Genomic DNA, 19,760 nt, shown 5'->3' on the forward strand with positions numbered 1-19,760 from the left:
AGGTTTCCGCTTTTGCTTCTTCCTTATTCTCTGTTGCTGCCACCATGTAAGAAGTATCTTTCACCTCCCGTCATGATTCTGAGGCCTCTCCAGCCATGTGTAACTGTAAGTCCAATTAAACCTCCTATTCTTCGCAGTCGCGAGTATGTCTTTATAAGCAGTGAGAAAACAGACTAATACACATATAATATATAGTTTTTTGAATTTGGCTTCTTAATTTGGAGGACAATCCATGTAATAGCATGTACAAATAGTTTATTCCTTTTTATTGCTGAATAGCATTCCATTGATAGGATGTACCACATTTTTTTCAGTCACCAATTTACAGACATTTTGATTGTTTTGTACTTTTTGATTATTGTAAATAATACCACTTATTAATTAGTGTGACAAAGTACACTACTTATTGTGTACACAATTAGTACTCTAAAAATACATGTATGCGTACCTATTGTAAATAAGCACTCAGGTACAAGTCTTTGTGTTGACATATATTTTCATTAATTTTTGGGTTGAGACTGAGGCATAGAATTGCTGGGTTGTAAAGTAAATTTTACATTAATCAATATTTTAAGACTGCTAAACTCTTCCCAAGTAGACTGTACTACTTTACATTCCCACCAGCAATAAAAAAGGGTTCCAATGTCTCCACATCCTTGCTATTTTCCTTTTAATAAATTATTATTATATACATCTTAGTGGCTATAAAGTGATTCGTCATCGTGGTTTTTAATTTGCACTATTTTAATTAATAACAATGATGAATTTTTTTCATTTGCTAATTGGGCATTTTATCTTCTTTGGTAAAGGGGCTATGAAAAGCTTTTGCCCATTTTAAAAATGTGTTGTTCATCTCCTTATCCAGTTCTCAGGGTCTTATTTTATTCTATATACAAGTCCTTTATTGCGTATTTGATTTTCAAATATTTTCTACACAAGTTTGTGGTTTTCCATTTTCTTAATACCGTATTTTGAAGGTCAAATGTCATTTTTAATTTTGATGAAGTTTATTTCATTTATTGTTTTTGATTATGCTTTTGGTGTCCTAACAGAATTCTTGGCTTAACTCAGATTTTAAAGATTATCTATGTTTTTTAAATATATATATATATAACTTAAACTCTTATCTTTAGTTCAAAAATCTACTATGTTATTTTTTGTGTTATATGAAATAGAATATAAATTCATCTTCCTGTCTATGAACATGCAATTATCCCAGAACTATTTTTGAAATAGGCTACCCTTTTTATTGAATTCTCTTGGTTTCTTTGTTGGAAATCAATTGACCTTAAAGATAAAATTTTTATACATAATTTTATTCCATAGATTCAATATTTATGCTTATGCTAATATCGCATTGTCTTGATTCTTCAGCATCATAGTAAGTTTTGAAGTGAGGAAGTATAAGTTCTCCTGCTCTTTCTTCTCTTTAAAAATTGTTGAAGCTATTCTGGATCCTTTGCATTTCCATATAAATTTTAGGATAAGCACATCAATTTTGGCAAAATGCCTGCTGGGGTTTTTATGGAGATCGCCTTTCTTAACAATGTTGAATCTTCAATCCATTTACATAGGATGTCTCTATTTATTTAGAATTTCATTACTTTCTATCAACAATACTTTTAGTTTTCAGTGTACAAAGTCTTACACTTTTTTGTTAAATTTTTCTTTTATTTTTTTGATGCTAACATGAATTGAGTTCTTTAGTATTTCAATTGCTAGTATATAGAAATGCAAATGATTTTTATACATTGTTCTTACATCCTGTGAACTTACTGAACTTGTTTATTGGCTCTGGGAGTGGTTTTGTGAATTACCTAGGACTGTCTACATACACAGTCATGTCACCTGCAAATAGAGACAGTTTTACTTTTTCCTTTCCAATTGAGATGACTTTGGTTTCTTTATCTTTCCTTATTGCGCTAGTAGAACTTTCAGTTCAATATTGAATTGGAGTGGTGAGAGTGAATATTTCTTCCTAGGTCCCAGTCTTGGGGAAAAACACTTAGCCTTTCACCATTAAGTATGATGCTAGCTGCAGTGTTTTCATAGATGCCAATTATCAGGTTGAGAAAGTTTCCTTTTGTTCTTAATTTGTTGAGTTTTGTCATGAATAGATGTTGCATATTGTCAAATGATATTCCCATTTTTCTATTTATTCTATTAATATAGCATATGGCATTAATTAATGTTCTGATGTTAAACCAATCTTGAATTTCTGGGATAAATCCTACTTGGTTATGGTTTATAATCATTTTTATATGTTGTTGAATTTGGTTTACTTATATTTATTTGAGAAGTTTTTTATCTGTACTCATGAATGATATTAGCCCATTACTTTCTTGTAATTATCTGGCTTTGGTATTACTGGTATTACAAAATAAGTTGAGAAGTGTTCTCTCCCTCTCTATTTTCTGGATGATTTTTTGAAGTACTGCTATTACTTCTTTAGAGATTAGATAGAATGGTTTCTCTTTCAATTCCTTCAAAGTATTAGTGTTCCTTTCAAATCTGCTCCAATTGTGCTCTCATATTATTTCATGCATTCTCCTTTAATAATCAAATCTGCAACTATACTGTCAGCTTGCAGTTTGTAAACTGAGGGCATCCAAATCTGTATCTCTCATTCAAATTTCCTCTTAAGTTCTATATTTCTCTTTTTAATTGGCTACTGGCTATTTATTTCTAAATGTTCACTGGCGTTTCAACTACCCGAATTATTCTGTCTTTGTTAATAGAATAAAAGCCGTATAGTTTCACCCAGAGCCATGAGCTTACCCACATCTACTTTGTGCTACCATGTATTTGATGATTACTAAATCTTGTAAACACTACAGCCAGGATATCTCTTGAATCATTCTTCTCTTCTCCTCTGACACAATTATTATTTCCCACTTGAATTAAACTAATCACTCAACAGTTTTTTGTTGTTGTTGCTCCTGTTTGGGGGCTACTTTTGATCACATGTTTTAATCAGAAGACCTCCTTTGAAATATTAGAGGTGGTAACTAGAATATCCTCTAATTTATGGGTAAAACCTTTAATCAATAGAAAAGACAATGTCCTCCAAAGCAGCCTGACTTTACAGCTACGTGTGTCAGTGTGATGAAGAATAATAACAGGTCCCTTCTTGGTATTTACTCTTTCTTTTTCTTCTCTTTTTATAATGTAAAAACTCTGCCTAAGGTTAATACTGTGCTTTTCTCCATTAAAAAATGTATCTTGCCCTTGATTATTTCCTGCAAGGGGGTTGTAAAATTTATCAGCTCTTCACACAAAGCCTTAGATCCACAAGGAAAAGTATCATTTATATTGTCAAAAACATAAATTGCAACTAACCTTTATGTATCGTAATTTTCTTTAATTCTCTCATGTGAATATCTACCGATACCATTTCCCTAAAATATAATCAGCAAAAGTAGAGCTTAAAAAAAATTTTAAAGTCAAGCACAAATACACATAGATGATAAAACCTGGGAAAAGGGAAAGATGATAAATAAGAAAAAGAAATTATTTTCATACTCCTAACCCTCAGAAAGTTATGTGTAATACATTTGCTTGATGAATGGATATTGCAGTTCAAATCATAAAAAGCAATTACAGTGACATTTTTAACAATCTGCATGTATAATAACAATGGTTCTGAAATGCCCATGATTATATATTTAAACTAACTGCTGTTAATAAAAGTGCTTATTTAAAAAAAAATCAGTTAACTTTACAAATGAAATAACAGTTAATACCAATTACCAGTTGTCAAGCTAACCACTGAATATTAAAAGGTAGATATTTTGCTCCTTCAGCTTGTTTAATCTGCTTCCAAGATCGGGGAATAGGGAATAAAGTGAAACATCTATGAGATTAGAATGTTAGGGTCAAATATTCTTCCTTCGGCATTTACACACTACCATTACAGTTATATTTCAACACTATTAATTATGCTTGACTGTCTCCTTGTCTAGTTTTGAAAGTAAGTAATTACAGAATATTTATATCCTGAAACATTTCTATATTGCTAGTTCAAAAAATATGCTTTTCAATATAGTGAGATTGTTCTTTCAAAAAAAAAAGTCACCTTCTTTAAAATTAAATGGAAGGTTCTGTGCAGCCATTTCCCTTTCATATAAATCACATACAAAATTTAAATCAAAACCAATGGTACATACAAGACCTTAGAAGACTCACTTTATGGTCATATTTTCTGATTTCTGATTTTCTGAACTTTAAAAATATATTTATGAGAGAATTTTTGTGGAACCCCTTTTCTTTGGTGTTATTCTTTTTACATAATCATAAATTTTATTTGTGTAAATACTGCATACCTTGTAACTCTTGCATAGCAAAAAATATTTTTTTGCTCAAATTTTCTCATTATGTAATACAGGTTGGATATATTATATAAATTGGCTTTTAACATCTTGGTGTTTGAAAATCTTCAGTAGACGGAAAAGATATTCATTTATAACAATTTATGCTGTCTGTAATTTGCTTACACTTAGTTGTAGAAGAATTAGTACATTCATAAAAGTCTGTATGGTAAGGATATTAGAAATTATCTAGACCCATGGTTCTCAAAGTGTGTTTCTGAACAAGTAGCATCAGCATCACCTGACGTATGCTAGAAATGCAAATTCTCAGGCTCCAAGAAGACTTATTTTGTGGATGTGGCTCTTAAATCTATTTAAACTAGTCCTACTGGTTGTGCTAATACCTGCAAAGTTTGAGAACCACTGGACTGGACTAGTGCTTCCCAAACTCCTGTCTGTAGATGGATGCTGATGCGTGGCAAAATCATACCAGTTAGTGTGAGGGAAAAATTACAGCTAGCAGCAATTTCTTAGAAAATATGAGACTTTACCCTAAAATGATTTCTTATTGGCAATTTCTGGAATTAAATTACCTTCTCTTTATTAAATGATGGTGATAGTAAGTCTGTTTTTGAGGTCCTCTTTTTTAGCAAAATTTAAGGTCTGCAACTCAGTGTTTATTCTTAGTATTTCTTTTGTGTTATAGGGGTGGGAGTGAAGGCCACTGTGTGGTGGTGAGTAAACTAGTAGTCAGTGTGAATTCCCCTTATTTATAGATGAAAAACTGACCCAGCAAGATTAAGGAAATGCCTCTAAGTCATATAACTATCTATATGTACAGCTAGACAAAACCCCAAATCTGACCACCAAGGAATCCAGTGATGTTTGATTATATTATGCTTTCTCTATAGAAACATAGGAGCAAATTTGATGGTACATGGTTTGACATAACTGTAAACGCAAAGGGATCTACAATGAAGCAGAAGTAATAAATAATGTATAAAGTAACAGAAGGCCGGGCGCAGTGGCTCACGCCTATAATCCCAGCACTTTGGGAGGCCAAGGCGGGCAGATCACCTGAGGTCAGGAGTTTAAGACCAGCCTGGCCAACTGGTGAAACCCCCATCTCTACTAAAAATGCAAAAAATAGCCAGGCAAGGTGGCGCATGCCTGTAGTCCCAGCTACTTGCAGGGCTGGGGAAAGAGATTCGCTTGAACCTGGGAGGCAGAAGTTGCAGTGACCCAAGATCACGCCATTTTTGCACTCCAGCCTGGGTGACAGAGGGAGACTTCAACTCAAAAATAAAAATTAAAAAATGAAGTAACAAGACCTCGATCAGGAAAAGGGATTAAAGAGTTTGACAAATCCTCAAGGATTAAACAGGGTTGTGCCAGGAATGAGATCACCATGAATGATAAACTGATTGACAAAACTGTATGGGGACCTTCATACACCTGCACCTTCACTTAGTATTTTGCCCTTTCTTTAGAGTCATAGGATCTTTTCCTCTACATTGTGCTAACAAAATACATAGGATTTATATGAAATGATTTTTTTTAATCTTAGAAATGAGCGCACCAAATTCCACTCAAAGTTAGATTCATTTTACCACAGCTAATGATAATTAGCCAAATTGGGGATACATTTAAAATCTGATTTTGAGTCATGGGATGTGGAGATGGAATGGAGAGAGGGAGGATGAACACAACTTAACTTGCTGGTTGAAAACAACAGATTACTGCCTTGTTTCACAATTTGACTGATTTTGATGTACTTTTGTGAAAGTTAAGAGTGAAGCAGAATAGCAGTAAATAAAATGAGAAACAAAGTGTTATCCATTCAGAGTGGCTTTTGCTTTACAGTCAGTTGTAGTCTAATATCTTTCCCTTTATGAACTAAGGAGATGTTCTCTCTCTGGTTCTCAAAGTGTGATATTGTATATAAACTAATCAAAATAAGACAAAACAAACTTAAATTGCAACTAACTGATAATTAGGTAAGACATCAGAAAATCTCCCTACTTACAAAAGTTATTACTGATTAAGAGATTACATAACGTGCGTATAATTACTTGAGGCCTAGCAAGATAGCACCTAACACAATTCTGTGTTTTTAAAAAACTATGATTTAGTAAATAGTACAATGCATCTACCATGTTAATAGACTTACTCAAAACCAAAGTGTGCTGAAAGGATGAATCTTTTTTTAATGGGAACTCAAATATATACTGCAAAATTCAAAGATTAGTTGAGCAAGTTTAATAGTCTATATGTTTTATGGCCATAAATAGGTTTATATTTTTAAATACATAGTTTCTTTTTGTTTACTATCTCTACTAAAGTAAGACTAGCAATAAAATCAAACAACTTGGATGCCTCCTTTTCCAGCATCATCAATTTGTCCACTTGCAAGAGTGAAACAGATGGTTGCCTACATGGTCTGAATGGAAGAATTCCAGAAATGTTTCCTGCACAAAAATTATTTCATTAATTCAAACAATTTTACAAAGAGCATATTATTCTTAGGTATTAACCATTGCCTTTTCCATATATTCCCATTAAAAGTTCAATTTATCGGCCGGGAGTGGTGGCTCACGCCTGTAATCCCAGCACTTTGGGAGGCCAAGGCAGGTGGATCATGAAGTCAGGAGATCAAGACCATCCTGGCCAACATGGTGAAACCTCGTCTCCACTGAAAATACAAAAATTAGCCAGTCATAGTGGCATGTACCTGTAATTCCAGCTACTTGGGAGGCAGAGGCAGGAGAATTGCTTGAACCCGGGAAGCGGAGGCTGCAGTGAGCTGAGATTGCACCACTGCACTCCAGCCTGGGCAACAGAGCAAGATTCCATCTCAACAACAACAAAAAAATTCAATTTATCCTAGACCTTATTCTATCACAATAGTAAGACTATTCTTAGCAGGTTCCCTTTGCTCTTCCAACCTAACCAAGGGCAGCATAAGAGCACTGTGATCCTGAATGTACAAAAGGTAAAGAGGAGTTCACTGAAGAAATACTGATTTTTACAAAATGTGGTCCTGAGCTTACCTTCTACAATATCTTTCTTGAGTTTTTATAGGATTTGTGGTCAACACCAAGCCTTATGGGATTTAAATCCATTTTAATCAGTCTTTGCCTTTTTGACTCACAAAAGGTGCTTTTATGGAGGTCATCAACTACCTCCACCAAAATCTAATGATTAGGCTTTGGTTTTCTTGTAGATGTATTCACAGCTTTTAAGAAACAAAACTGATCACTTATTTCAAACACTTTTTCACTTGACTTTCAGAATATCACACTCTTAATTTCACTATTACTTGGTGACTACTCATTTCTCATTTTCCAGCTCTCTTAAAGCTATTTGTCTCGAGTCTCAATCTTCGGATGTCTATTCTACACACCTGCCCTTGGTGACCTCTTCCAGTCTTGTGGCTTTCAACAAAGCCTATATGCTGTCAGCCTCCCCAGATGTATATCTCCAGTCTTCACTCATACCAGAAACCTGGTCTAGTCAATATGACTACCTGGATATCATCTCTACATCAAAGTCTAACAGGATCTAACTTAACATGTCAAAAAAAATGCAACTTCATTCCTCCCAAAAATAAACTACTCCATTTTTTCCCATATCAATTATTAGAAGCCAAATTTTTCCAGAAACTCAAGCCAAAAACAGGACAATCATCTTGGACTCATCTTTTTCTCTACATCCCACATGTAATTTATCTGGAAAACAAATTGACTCTACCTTCTAAGTCTGAGTATCTCTTACCACCTTCACTTCTACTGCCCTGGCTTATCTTATGATTGTTTCATAGTTTTAGCCTCCTAACTACTTTAATTTATTGTTTCCCTACCTCCTTTTGGTCTGTTAGCAACCCAATAGTGAGGGTCATTCAGCTACAACATAAATCAGATCATGTCACTTCCGTGGCCAAAACCCATCTGAACCCTCTTAGAACTAAGTCTCCAGATGTGTTTAGCAATTGTCTCAGCTCTCTGATCTTATTGTCTACTACTTTCCTCTGTCTCCCTTAACTACATATACACTAATTTCTTCAATGTGCCTGGAACACTGTAAGTTTGGAGATTTTGACCTTACTCTCTTTCCTAGCATGAAACATTTCCCCCCAATATCATTAGGGCAAGCTTCCTCATCTCCCATAAGCCTTTGCCTTCAAAGTCATTTTCTCAGTGAACCTTCCTTTCCACCATGTACTCAATAGTCTACTCCGTTTAAAATGGAAACTTCCTTCAGCTGTGACAGTAGCTATTTCCCTTTCCTGCTATGTTTTTTCTCTATGGTGTTTATACCATCTAATTATTGTGCACCTATCCAACTGATTCACTGTAGGCTCTTTAGTGTTCTTTAAATAATCATATAGCTTAATTTATTTAATCTGTTGTAAATTACAGAGCCTATTTAAAATATAAAGCTCCTACATTTTAATGTTTTTTATTACCTTTTCTGCTGACATATATTTATACAGCACACCATTGTTTCCAAAGTATTTTCCCATGTAGCTTTCTTCACTATGGCCACAAAGCAATAGTATGTTAAGCAGAGAGGGATCATTATCAAAACTGCATTGATGAGAGGATGGGGCCAAGTGAATACTGGGAGCCCTGTACTCTTGCTCATTCTGTGCACATAGTAAAAATAAAGCCAAAGGTTTAAACATTAGCACCACTATTAAATAAAGGATAATCATTTCAAAAAAGTGTAAAATGGTTTTTGTATATTTTGAATTCAATTTTGCTTGATTTGAGGAAAGAGATAAATAACAATCTTCATCTTCTGCATGAAAATAATATGGGTGCCAGTTTTAGTTCTAATCAACCTAAATTGATTTTTTGCTTATAAATTTGTGTTTTAATTTACTCCTTCTTCTGGAAAATCCATGGGCACATGGATTTTTATTATTTAACTATCCACTTAATTTTTCCCCATCATTGCATTTATTTAAATGTGGGCTTTTAAAACATGAAAATGGCTCTTTTAATCTGGTTTAAATTCAGAACCTTGGAGAAAATGTGGAAATACATTAAGCATTCTATATTTACTAATTTAATTGAAATTAAATGGGCATATCAATAAAACAAGAAAACAGTCTTGCTAAAATGCAGTACATTACTCATACAAACCCTTCATGTTGTACTCAAATTACACTCAATCCCGAATATCCCCCATGTTTGTGGTTATAACTTATTTCTTAGTCACAGTAAAATGCTTGCTATTTTAAGTTGATGAATGATTTGCAATTGTTACAGACTAACTTTGCAAACTGGAAACAACATTCTTGCTGTTCTGCTGATCACTACTTTTTCTAAAGTAAACAAAAAAAGAGAAAAATAATAAAGAATAACAATTAAGTCATGATATGCTTTCATTGGAAGGCAGAAATTTTCTGTATATACACTTTGCTTTATTTTCTTGTAGAAATATAGACTTCCGGTTCATTTTGGTTTCTTCAAAATGACTTTGCTGAAATATTTAAGTATATACAGTAAAAATTATATATTCCAATATGTTTTTACATATAGTAGTATACCTATCACTGATTTATCAATTATAATATCTTGATATTTTCTGTTTTCTCTTTTTTTTTTTTTTTTTTTAGAGATGGAGTCTCACTCTGTCGCCCATGCTGGAGTGCAATGGCACAATCTCAGCTCACTGCAATCCCCATCTCCTGGGTTCAAGCAATTCTCCTACCTCAGCCTCCCAAATAGCTGGGATTACAGGTGCCCACCTCCACATCCAGCTAATTTTTGCATTTTTAGTAGAGACAGTGTTTCACCAAGTTGGCCAGGCTGGTCTCGAACTCCTGACCTCAGGCGAGCCACCCACCTCGGCCTCCTAAAGTGCTGGGATTACAGGCATAAGCCACTGCGCCTGGCCTTCTTGATATTTTCTATGTGTTTATTTTGCTTGGGGTTTGATGAGTTTTTTGCATCCGTTCTTACTTTTCATCTAATTTGAAAAATTTAAATCACTTTTCTTCAAATATTTTTCTAATCCCGGGCTTCTCGCTCCTCTTTTTGAAACTTCAATTACATGTTAGTTGGTGAGCTTGATATTGTTCCACAAATTACCCAGCCTTCTTTTTCTTTGTGTGCATCAATATGCATAATTGATATCACTGTATCCACAAGTTCACCTATCTTTCCTTTTGAAGTGCTTAATTTGTATTTAAACTCAATGAGCATACTTCCATTTTATATTAAATTTCTGAAGTTCTATTCATTTGTATGCTTGTCTATGTGTTGTTTTGCATATGTTTTTCTTATTTTTTCTCCTGATTTTTATTATTACTTTTAAATTCTGAATATTTTTGCAATAGCTGTTAAGAAATGTGTCTGCTAATTTCTGTATCGATACCATTTTTGCTATATTTTTATTAAATAGTTTTTATCCAGCTAATGGATCACATATTATGTTGGTGGGTTTTTTTCCTTTTTTGGTACATGATTATTTCATTAGATGCCATCATTGCATTTATTACGTTTTTAACTATCTGTATTTTGTTGCCTTTCTCTATAGAATTTTGAACTTTGAGTTTGCAGGGAGTTAAGTTACTTGTTTCTGGTTTGTTACTAAGCTTTGATGGGATGTATTTGAAGTAGTTAGAATTTGCAGACAAAATATAGGAAGCCCAGTTAAATTTGAAATTCAGATAAGCAAAAAAAAACATTTTTATGATAAATAGGCCTCACGTGTTATTATAAATTAAAAATTGGGGCATTAAACTGAAACTTCAATTGTAATATTTGAGGCCTGCATATATAAAAATGGTGTTTATCTGAAATTCAAGCAAACTAGGCATCCTGTATTTTTATTTTTTTAATTTGACAACCTTAAGATTTGTCTGTTGGGGTCTCTATTAAATGATCCAAGTACTCACTAAGATCTCTCTACTTTAGCTGGCTGGAAGTTGACCATCTCCCATTCTATCTGACCTCTAGGAATGTTTTAGCTTACAGCTTCCTGACAGTTTCCTTTGCCTGACCTTGTGAATTTTCACTCCATGCTTATGTAGCTTAGTCTTCAGACAAGGGCTTAAGAGAAACCCTATTTACATATCTTGGATTCTGTATTAGTCTCCTATGGCTGCTGTAATAAATTATCATAGATTTAGTTGTTTAATGCAATAGAAATTAATTACCTCATAGTGTAGAGGCCAGAAGTCTAAAATGAGTATGACTGGACTGAAATCATGGTGTCAGCAGGGCCACACTCCCTCTGGAAGCTCTAATGGAAAATTCACTCTTGCATCTTCCAGCCTCTGGGGGCTACAGGAATTCCCTTGTGGTTGAATCTCTCCATTCTCTGCCTCCATCGTCATGTTCACTTCTTCACTTCTGTTTGTCAAAACTCCCTGTGTTTCTCTATATTATAAAGACACTTGTGTTGATTCCACTTAACGTTGACTTGGATCATCCAGGATAATCTCCCTTTCTCAAAATTCTTAATCATATCTGCAAAGACTCTTTTTCATATAAAGTAGTATTTACAGATTCCAAGCATTAGGACCTGATATTATTAGAAGCCATTCTTAAGCCTACTACAAACTCTTTCTTTGCATAGCTCTGTATACTCCTCTACTTATAAAGAGCCACAAATTCCAGATGCTCCAGCATGTTTAAACTTTGATCTCTGTCTTCTCAACTCAGAGAGATTCTGCTCAGCTTGGATTCCTCTTCCCCGTGCTGTAGTTGAGAATATGTCTCCAGGCAGAGATCAGGGTAAAATAATTTTAAAAATTATTTATTTATTAGCTAAATTCTTGATCAACAAGAAGTCTGTGCTAGGTGATTAAGTTAAAATGAGTCTGTTAAGGTGGGTCCTAATCCAATATATAATCCAATATGACTGGTGTCCTTGTAATTTACAATTGCTACAAAAAACACCTACAAATGAATTTAACCAAAGTAAAAAAAATCTACAAAAACCCTATAAAACACTGATGAAAGAAATTGAAGAGGACACACAAAATGGAAACATATCCCATTCTCATGAATTGGAAGAATTAATACTGATAAAATGTTCATACTACTCTAAGTGATATACTGATTCAATACAATTCTTATCAATAGCAATGATATCCTTCACAGAAATAGAAAACAAATCCTAAAATTTGTATGGAACAACAAAAGTCCCCAAATAGCCAAAGCAATTCTGAGCAAAAAAAAGTTGCAGATCTCACACTACCTGACTTCAAATTATACTATGAGCTATAGTAACCAAAACATCATCTGCTGGCATAAAAACAGACACAGAAACATTTCAAAGAGAAGAGAGGCTCAAAAATAATCCACTTATTATGCCAAACTGATTTTGGGCAAAGGTTCCTACAATACACAATGGGAAAAAGACAGTCTATTCAATAAATGGTGTGTGAAAAATAGAATATCCGTGTGCAAAATAATGAAATTGGACCATTATGTGATACCATATACAAAAATCAAATCAAAATGGATTGAAGACTTAAATGTAAAGACCTGATACTGTGAAACTATCAAAAGAAAACATTGGGGCGGGAGATGCATCAGGATATTGGTCTGGGTAAAGATTTTTGGATAAGATCTCCAAAGCACAAGCAACAAAAACAAAGTCAGATAAGTGGGATTACATGAAGCTAAGAAGCTTCTTCACAACAAAGGAAGTAATCAACAAAGTGAACAGACAGCCGACAGAATTGGAGAAAATATTTGCAAGCTAATTCATCTGACAAGCATACATGTGATCAATAAGCAGAATATATAAGGAACTCAAACAGCTTAATAGCAAAAAAGGCAAATAATCCAATCTTAAAATGAGCAAAACCTGAACAAACATATCACAAAAGAAGGCATACAATAGCCAGTAAGTATATGAAAAAATGTTCAATATCATTAGTCACCAGGGAAATGCAAATCAAAACCACATTGAAATATTATCTTATCCCAGCTAGAATGGCTTTTATCAAAAAGACAAAAAACAACAGATGCTGGCAAGGATGTGGAGAAAGTGGAAGGCTCGTACACTGTTGGTGGAAATGTGAGTAGTACAACTTCTATGGAAAAGAGTATGAAGTTTCCTCAAAAACATAAAATAGAACTTCCATATATCCAACAAAGCCACTACTTTTGTTATGGCAGCCCTAGGAAATACAAGGATTTCTTCTGCAAACTCCACAAGAAGCTATTCATTATGCTTCCTCAAGCAGCCCATGAAGAATCCATTGAAAATGAAATACAACTTAAAGCTCTAAATCTTGATACTTTCTTGAAATGGTTCTTTTTGAATGGCTTACACCACTTACAGATCAATGCAATGGCAGTACATGAGGAGGCGACGTCAAGAATTCTGGCTTATATCTGAGATACCTGAGAGCCTGCATGCTGTTTGAGACTGCTGGGAGTAGTTTTACATAAGTATAAAATTCTGTCACAGATGTCAACCTCTTTAAGTTAAAATACTACAGGACTACCCATAGCAAGAGTCACCGCAAGGTAATCTCAAAGGAAGCAGGTCAGGATCAGTGGTGATAGAATGTTGCATATTGGAAGTATCATTGAAAAGATATATTAATATGTGTGTCTAATCTTGTTTCAGTCTTACAAGGTCCTCTGGGGAAGAAAGAGACAGAGAGAGAGAGAGAAGGAAAAGTGGTGAATGTGTACTGTACATGTTATATATTAATGCAGAGAAAGCAGTGAGTGGACCTATTGCCACTAACCAACTGTTACTGAAAAGAAACTAAAAAGATGTCCTATTTATTCTAGGTTGATTGTATAGACAGAATTTTAAATGAATTTTGCATAGGATAAAGGATTCTTGATAGTACTTGTCAAAATACTCCCATTCCTAGAACAGTAAGGAATATTGAGTTTTAGCCTGAGAGGAAAGCCACAGACACATGACCTTACTCTAAGCCTCCCCAAAGTTTATCTAATTATAATGATTATTAACAAAGATGGTCATGCATTTATATCTCCTCATAGTAAAATAATCTGATGAGAAAATAATAATTTTATAGAGGAATAGAACACACCAAACACATTAAATTTAATACTTCAGAGAAATTTGAGTTTAGTTACAAGACTATGCCTACATACATGAAGTAGAAAATTAAGAAGTAACAGGAAAGCTTTACTTAAAAAGAAAATGTGTCTGAAATTAAAAGAGAATACGTCTGGCTTATTGAAAGACTTGAATTCTCTAAGCCACTTTCCTTTTGAATCCAGGAGACCATTTGCCCCTGCTGATGTATTGCACCCTACAAGCTGCTGCAGGTAACAGTTCCAAGTGATCTACTTCAAGTAGCAGGCAGCTTCACTATGTCCCGTTCTGGGATTAACTCACAAATCTGTTGCTGACTTAAACAACAGTGTAGATCACATGAAGCTTCACAAGACCACACATCTGTCTGACTCTCCTCTGCTGTGAGTTTATTGAAAGTTGAATTTGCCATTAAGTGTTTTAGAGTCTATATAAGATGCTAAAACTCATCAATACTCTTGTAATAATTCAATAATCATAGGGACTAATTCCATATACACTTTTTTCAGCAGCTCTATCCTATGAATAACACTAATAGTAATAATAGTAGTAGTAACAATTCCATTAGAGAAGCAGAGTATAGTGGTTCAAATAATGGACTGCAAATGAACAATCTAGACTCATTTCTTTTCTACCATTAACAAACCTCTTGAGCAATTTCTTGGTGCCTCATTTCCTCTGAGAAATGTAAGAAATTATATGGCCCACTTCACCTGGTTGCATGAGGATTAGTAGATTTTATATCTATATTTATCTACCTATATATCACGTAAAACATACTTGGTGCATAATACACTAATGATTCTTTTCACATATATAGGTATTTGTCCATTGTAACTCAGGCAGTCAGTACCAAGAACATGCCTTTATGTAATAGTGGATGTTGGCTCCACTAACCTCCTCAGCTTGATCAGACCAATTAGCCTTTCATCTTTTCCTATCATCAGCATAATATTTAATCATAATTTAACACAGCTTTTCACCATCTCGAATCTATGCGTAGACCAAAAGCAAATAGTTCCTAGTAGAATCATGGATCAATGAAAACTTTCTTTACCACTAAGATGTTGAATTTGCTGTCATAATGGAAAAGAGAGGCGTTTCGTGCTTTCTCAATAGGGCTAACTAGGTTGATTATTGATGTTCAATTAGGCACTCTGTTTTTGCCCATAGTCCCCGTTGTACCTCCACAGAGTAGAAGAACAAGAATGGCTTCAAACACGTGCTGGGTAACCTAACGGCAAAAATAAACACCTTATTTACTAGTAACTCTTTCAACAGATTTATTTGGTTTGGCAGTATACATTAAATTGTATATGTATCTTACATAAAGCATCCCTTTGGATTGGTAAAAGATATATTTTAAAAGTGGGCTGACCATATAAACTAACACTTCATACAAGGGGAAAAACAACATGAAGGCAGAAAATTGTCAAGCACTATAATTTCAAAATGCAAATTAAAAGTGTAATTAGATACAGTTTGACACATATTTAATTAGAAAAACATTTAAAAACTGTCCTATGCTAGTAAGAGTGTCTTGAAAGAAGATGGTCTTCATTTATTTAATGTTAGATAACAAAAAACTTTTCAAAAATAATATAATATCTTAAACAAATTATGCTCTTTAATTCAGTAACAATACTAAGAATTTAACCTAAGGGAATAATTATTTTAAAAAAATAATATTCAGTAAAACAATACTTAAACTAGAGAAAAGACAACAGACCTAATAGACATCTACAGAACTCTCCACCACAAATCAACAGAATATACATTCTTCTCAGCACCGCATAGCACTTATTCCAAAGTTGACCACATAGGTGGAAGTAAAGCACTCCTCAGCAAATGTAAAAGAACAGAAATTATAACAAACTGTCTCTCAGACCACAGTGCAATCAAATTAGAACTCAGGATTGAGAAACTCACTCAAAACCGCTCAACTACATGGAAACTGAACAACCTGCTCCTGAATGACTACTGGGTAAATAACGAAATGAAGGCAGAAATAAAGGTATTCTTTGAAACCGATGAGAACAAAGACACAACATACCAGCATCTCTGGAACACATTTAAAGCAGTGTATAGAGGGAAATTTATAGCACTAAATGCCCGCAAGAGAAAGCAGGAAAGATCTCAAATCGACACCCTAATATCACAATTAAAAGAACTAGAGAAGCAAGGCAAACAAATTCAAAAGCTAGCAGAAGACAAGAAATAACTAAGATCAGAGCAGAATTGAAGGAGATAGAGACACAAAAACCCTTCAAAAAATTAATGAATCCAGGAGCTGGTTTTTTGAAAAGATCAACAAAATTGATAGATGGTTGGCAAGACTAAAAAGGAAGAAAAGAGAGAAGAATCAAATAGATGCAATAAAAATTGATAAAGGGGTTACCACTGATCCCACAGAAATACAAACTACCATCAGAGAATACTGTAAACACCTCTATGCAAATAAACTACAAAATCTAGAAGAAATGGATAAATTCCTGGACACATACACCCTCCCAAGACTAAACCAGGAAGAAGTTGAATCACTGAATACACCAATAACAGGTTCTGAGATTGAGGCAATAATTAATAGCCTACCAACCAAAAAAAAGTCCAGGACCAGATGGATTCACAGCTGAATTCTACCAGAGGTACAAAGAGGAGCTGGTACCATTCCTTCTGAAACTATTCCAATCAATAGAAAAAGAGGGAATCCTCCCTAACTCGTTTTATGAGACCAGCATCATCCTGATACCAAAGCCTGGCAGAGAAACAACAAAAAAGAGAATTTTTGACCAATATCCCTGACAAACATCGATGTGAAAATCCTCAATAAAATACTGGCAAACCGAATCCAGCAGCACATCAAAATGCTTATCCACCAAGATCAAGTTGGCTTCATCCCTGGGATGCCAGGCTGGTTCAACATACACAAACCAATAAATGTAATCCATCACACAAGCAGAACTAAAGACAAAAACCACATGATTATCTCAATAGATGCAGAAAAAACCTTCAACAAAATTCAACAGCCTTCAAGCTAAAAACTCTCAATAAACTAGGTATTGATGGGAAGCATCTCAAAATAATAAGAGCTATTTATGACAAACCCACAGCCAATATCATACTGAATGGGCAAAAACTGGAAGCATTCCCTTTGAAAATTGGCACAAGACAGGGATACCTTCTCTCACCACTCCTATTCAACATAGTGTTTGAAGCTCTGGCCAGGGCAATCAGGCAAGAGAAAGAAATAAGGGGTATTCAATTAGGAAAAGAGGAAGTCAAATAGTCCCTGTTTGCAAATGACATGATTGTATATTTAGAAAAACCCATCGTCTCAGCCCAAAATCTCCTTAAGCTAATAAGCAACTTCAGCAAAGTCTCAGGATACAAAATCAATGTGCAAAAATCACAAGCATTTTTGTACCCCAATAACAGACTAACAGACAGCCAAATCATGAGCGAATTCCCATTCACAATTGCTACAAAGAGAATAAAATACCTAGGAATCCAATTTACAATGGACTTGAAGGACCTCTTCACGGAGAACTACACACCACTGCTCAAGAAAATAAAAGAGGACACAAACAAATGGAAGAACATTCCATGCTCATGCATAGGAAGAATTAATATCATGAAAATGGCCATACTGCCCAAGGTAATTTATAAATTCAATGCCATCCCATTAAGCTACTAATGACTTTCTTCACAGATTTGGAAAAAAACCACTTTGAAGTGCATATGGAACCAAAAGAGAGCCCACATTGCCAAGACCATCCTAAACAAAAAGAACAAAGTTGGAGGCATCACACTACCTGACTTCAAACTATACTACAAGGCTACAGCAATCAAAGCAGTATGGTAGTGGTACCAAAATGAGATATAGACCAATGGAACAGAACAGAAGCCTCAGAAATAATACCACACATCTACAACCATCTGATCTTTGACAAACCTGACAAAAACAAGCAATGGGGAAAGGATTCCCTATTCAATAAATGGTGCTGGGAAAACTGGCTAGCCATACATAGAAAACTGAAACTGGATCCCTTCCTTACAACTTATACGAAAGTTAATTCAAGATGCGTTAAAGACTTAAATGTTAGACCTAAAACCACAAAAACCCTAGAAGACAACCTAGGCAATACCATTCAGGCCATAGGTGTGGGCAAGGACTTTATGACTAAAACACCAAAAGCAATAGCAACAAAAGCCAAAATAGACAAATGGGATCTAATTAAACTAAAGAGCATCTGCACAGCAAATGAAACTACCATCAGAGTGGACAGGCAATGTACAGAATGGGAGAAAATTTTTGCAATCTACCCATCTGACAAAGGGCTAATATCCAGAATCTACAAAGAACTCAAACAAATTTACAAGAAAAAATCAAACAACCCCATCAAAAAGTGGGCAAAGGATATGAACAGACACTTCTCAAAAGAAGACATTTATGTAGCCAACAGACACATGAAATAATGCTCACCATCACTGGTCATCAGAGAAATGCAAATCAAAACCACAATGAGATACCATCTCACACCTGTTAGAATGGCCATCATTGAAGAGTCAGGAAACAACAGGTGCTGGAGAGGATGTGGAGAAATAGGAACGCTTTTACACTGTTGGTGGTACTGTAAATTAGTTCAACCATTGTGGAAGACAGTGTGGCAACTCCTCAAGGATCTAGAACTAGAAATACCATTTGACCCAGCGATCCCCTTACTGGGTATATACCCAAAGGATTATAAATCATGCTGCTATAAAGACACATGTACATGTATTTTTATTGTGGCACTATTCACAACAGCAAAGACTTAGAACCAACCCAAATGTCCATCAATAATAGACTGGATTAAGAAAATGTGGCACATATGCACCATGGAATACTGTGTAGCCATCAAAAAGGATGAGTTAACGTTCTTTGTAGCAACATGGATAAAGCTGGAAAGCATCATTCTGAGCAAACTATCGCAAGCACAGAAAACCAAACACTGCCATGTTCTCACTCACAGGTGGGAATTGAACAATTAGAACACTTGGACACAGGGTGGGAAACATCACACACCAGGGCCTGTCATGGGTTGGGGGGATGGGGGAGGGATAGCATTAGGAGAAATACCTAATGTAAATGACAAGTTAATGGGTGTAGCAAACCAACACGGCACATGTATACATATGTAACAAACCTGCACCTTGTGCACATGTACCCTAGAACTTACAGTATACTTAAAAAAAGAATCAGAAAACCAAACACCGCATGTTCTCACTCATAAGTGGGAGCTGAACAATGAGAACACTTGGACACGGAGGGGATCTCTCAAAATTAATGTTTTGTTTACATTTGAAGTATATTTCCTATCAAATTCTGAAATCAATTAAAGATTACAAACTAATCCAACACATATT

At 34.7% G+C, this 19,760-nt stretch overlaps 1 protein-coding gene across 5 annotated transcripts in view; it reads left to right on the forward strand.

The window, feature by feature from the left end:
* Positions 1-19,760, forward strand: part of ANXA10 (annexin A10) — a 147,309-nt gene that overhangs the window by 2,208 nt on the left and 125,341 nt on the right. For 3 of the 5 annotated variants that reach the window (XM_063638410.1, XM_063638412.1, XM_055276359.2), the window contains exon 2: positions 3-105. In XM_063638410.1, coding sequence (XP_063494480.1) covers positions 73-105 — 33 coding nt within the window. In that variant the 5' untranslated portion in view covers positions 3-72. The remainder of the gene's footprint in view (positions 1-2; positions 106-19,760) is intronic. The other 2 variants (XM_063638409.1, XM_063638411.1) reach the window with 1 other exon arrangement.

The sequence above is a fragment of the Symphalangus syndactylus genome, chromosome 4 (assembly GCF_028878055.3).
Source record: "Symphalangus syndactylus isolate Jambi chromosome 4, NHGRI_mSymSyn1-v2.1_pri, whole genome shotgun sequence".
In the NCBI taxonomy this organism is placed as follows: Eukaryota; Metazoa; Chordata; class Mammalia; order Primates; family Hylobatidae; genus Symphalangus; species Symphalangus syndactylus.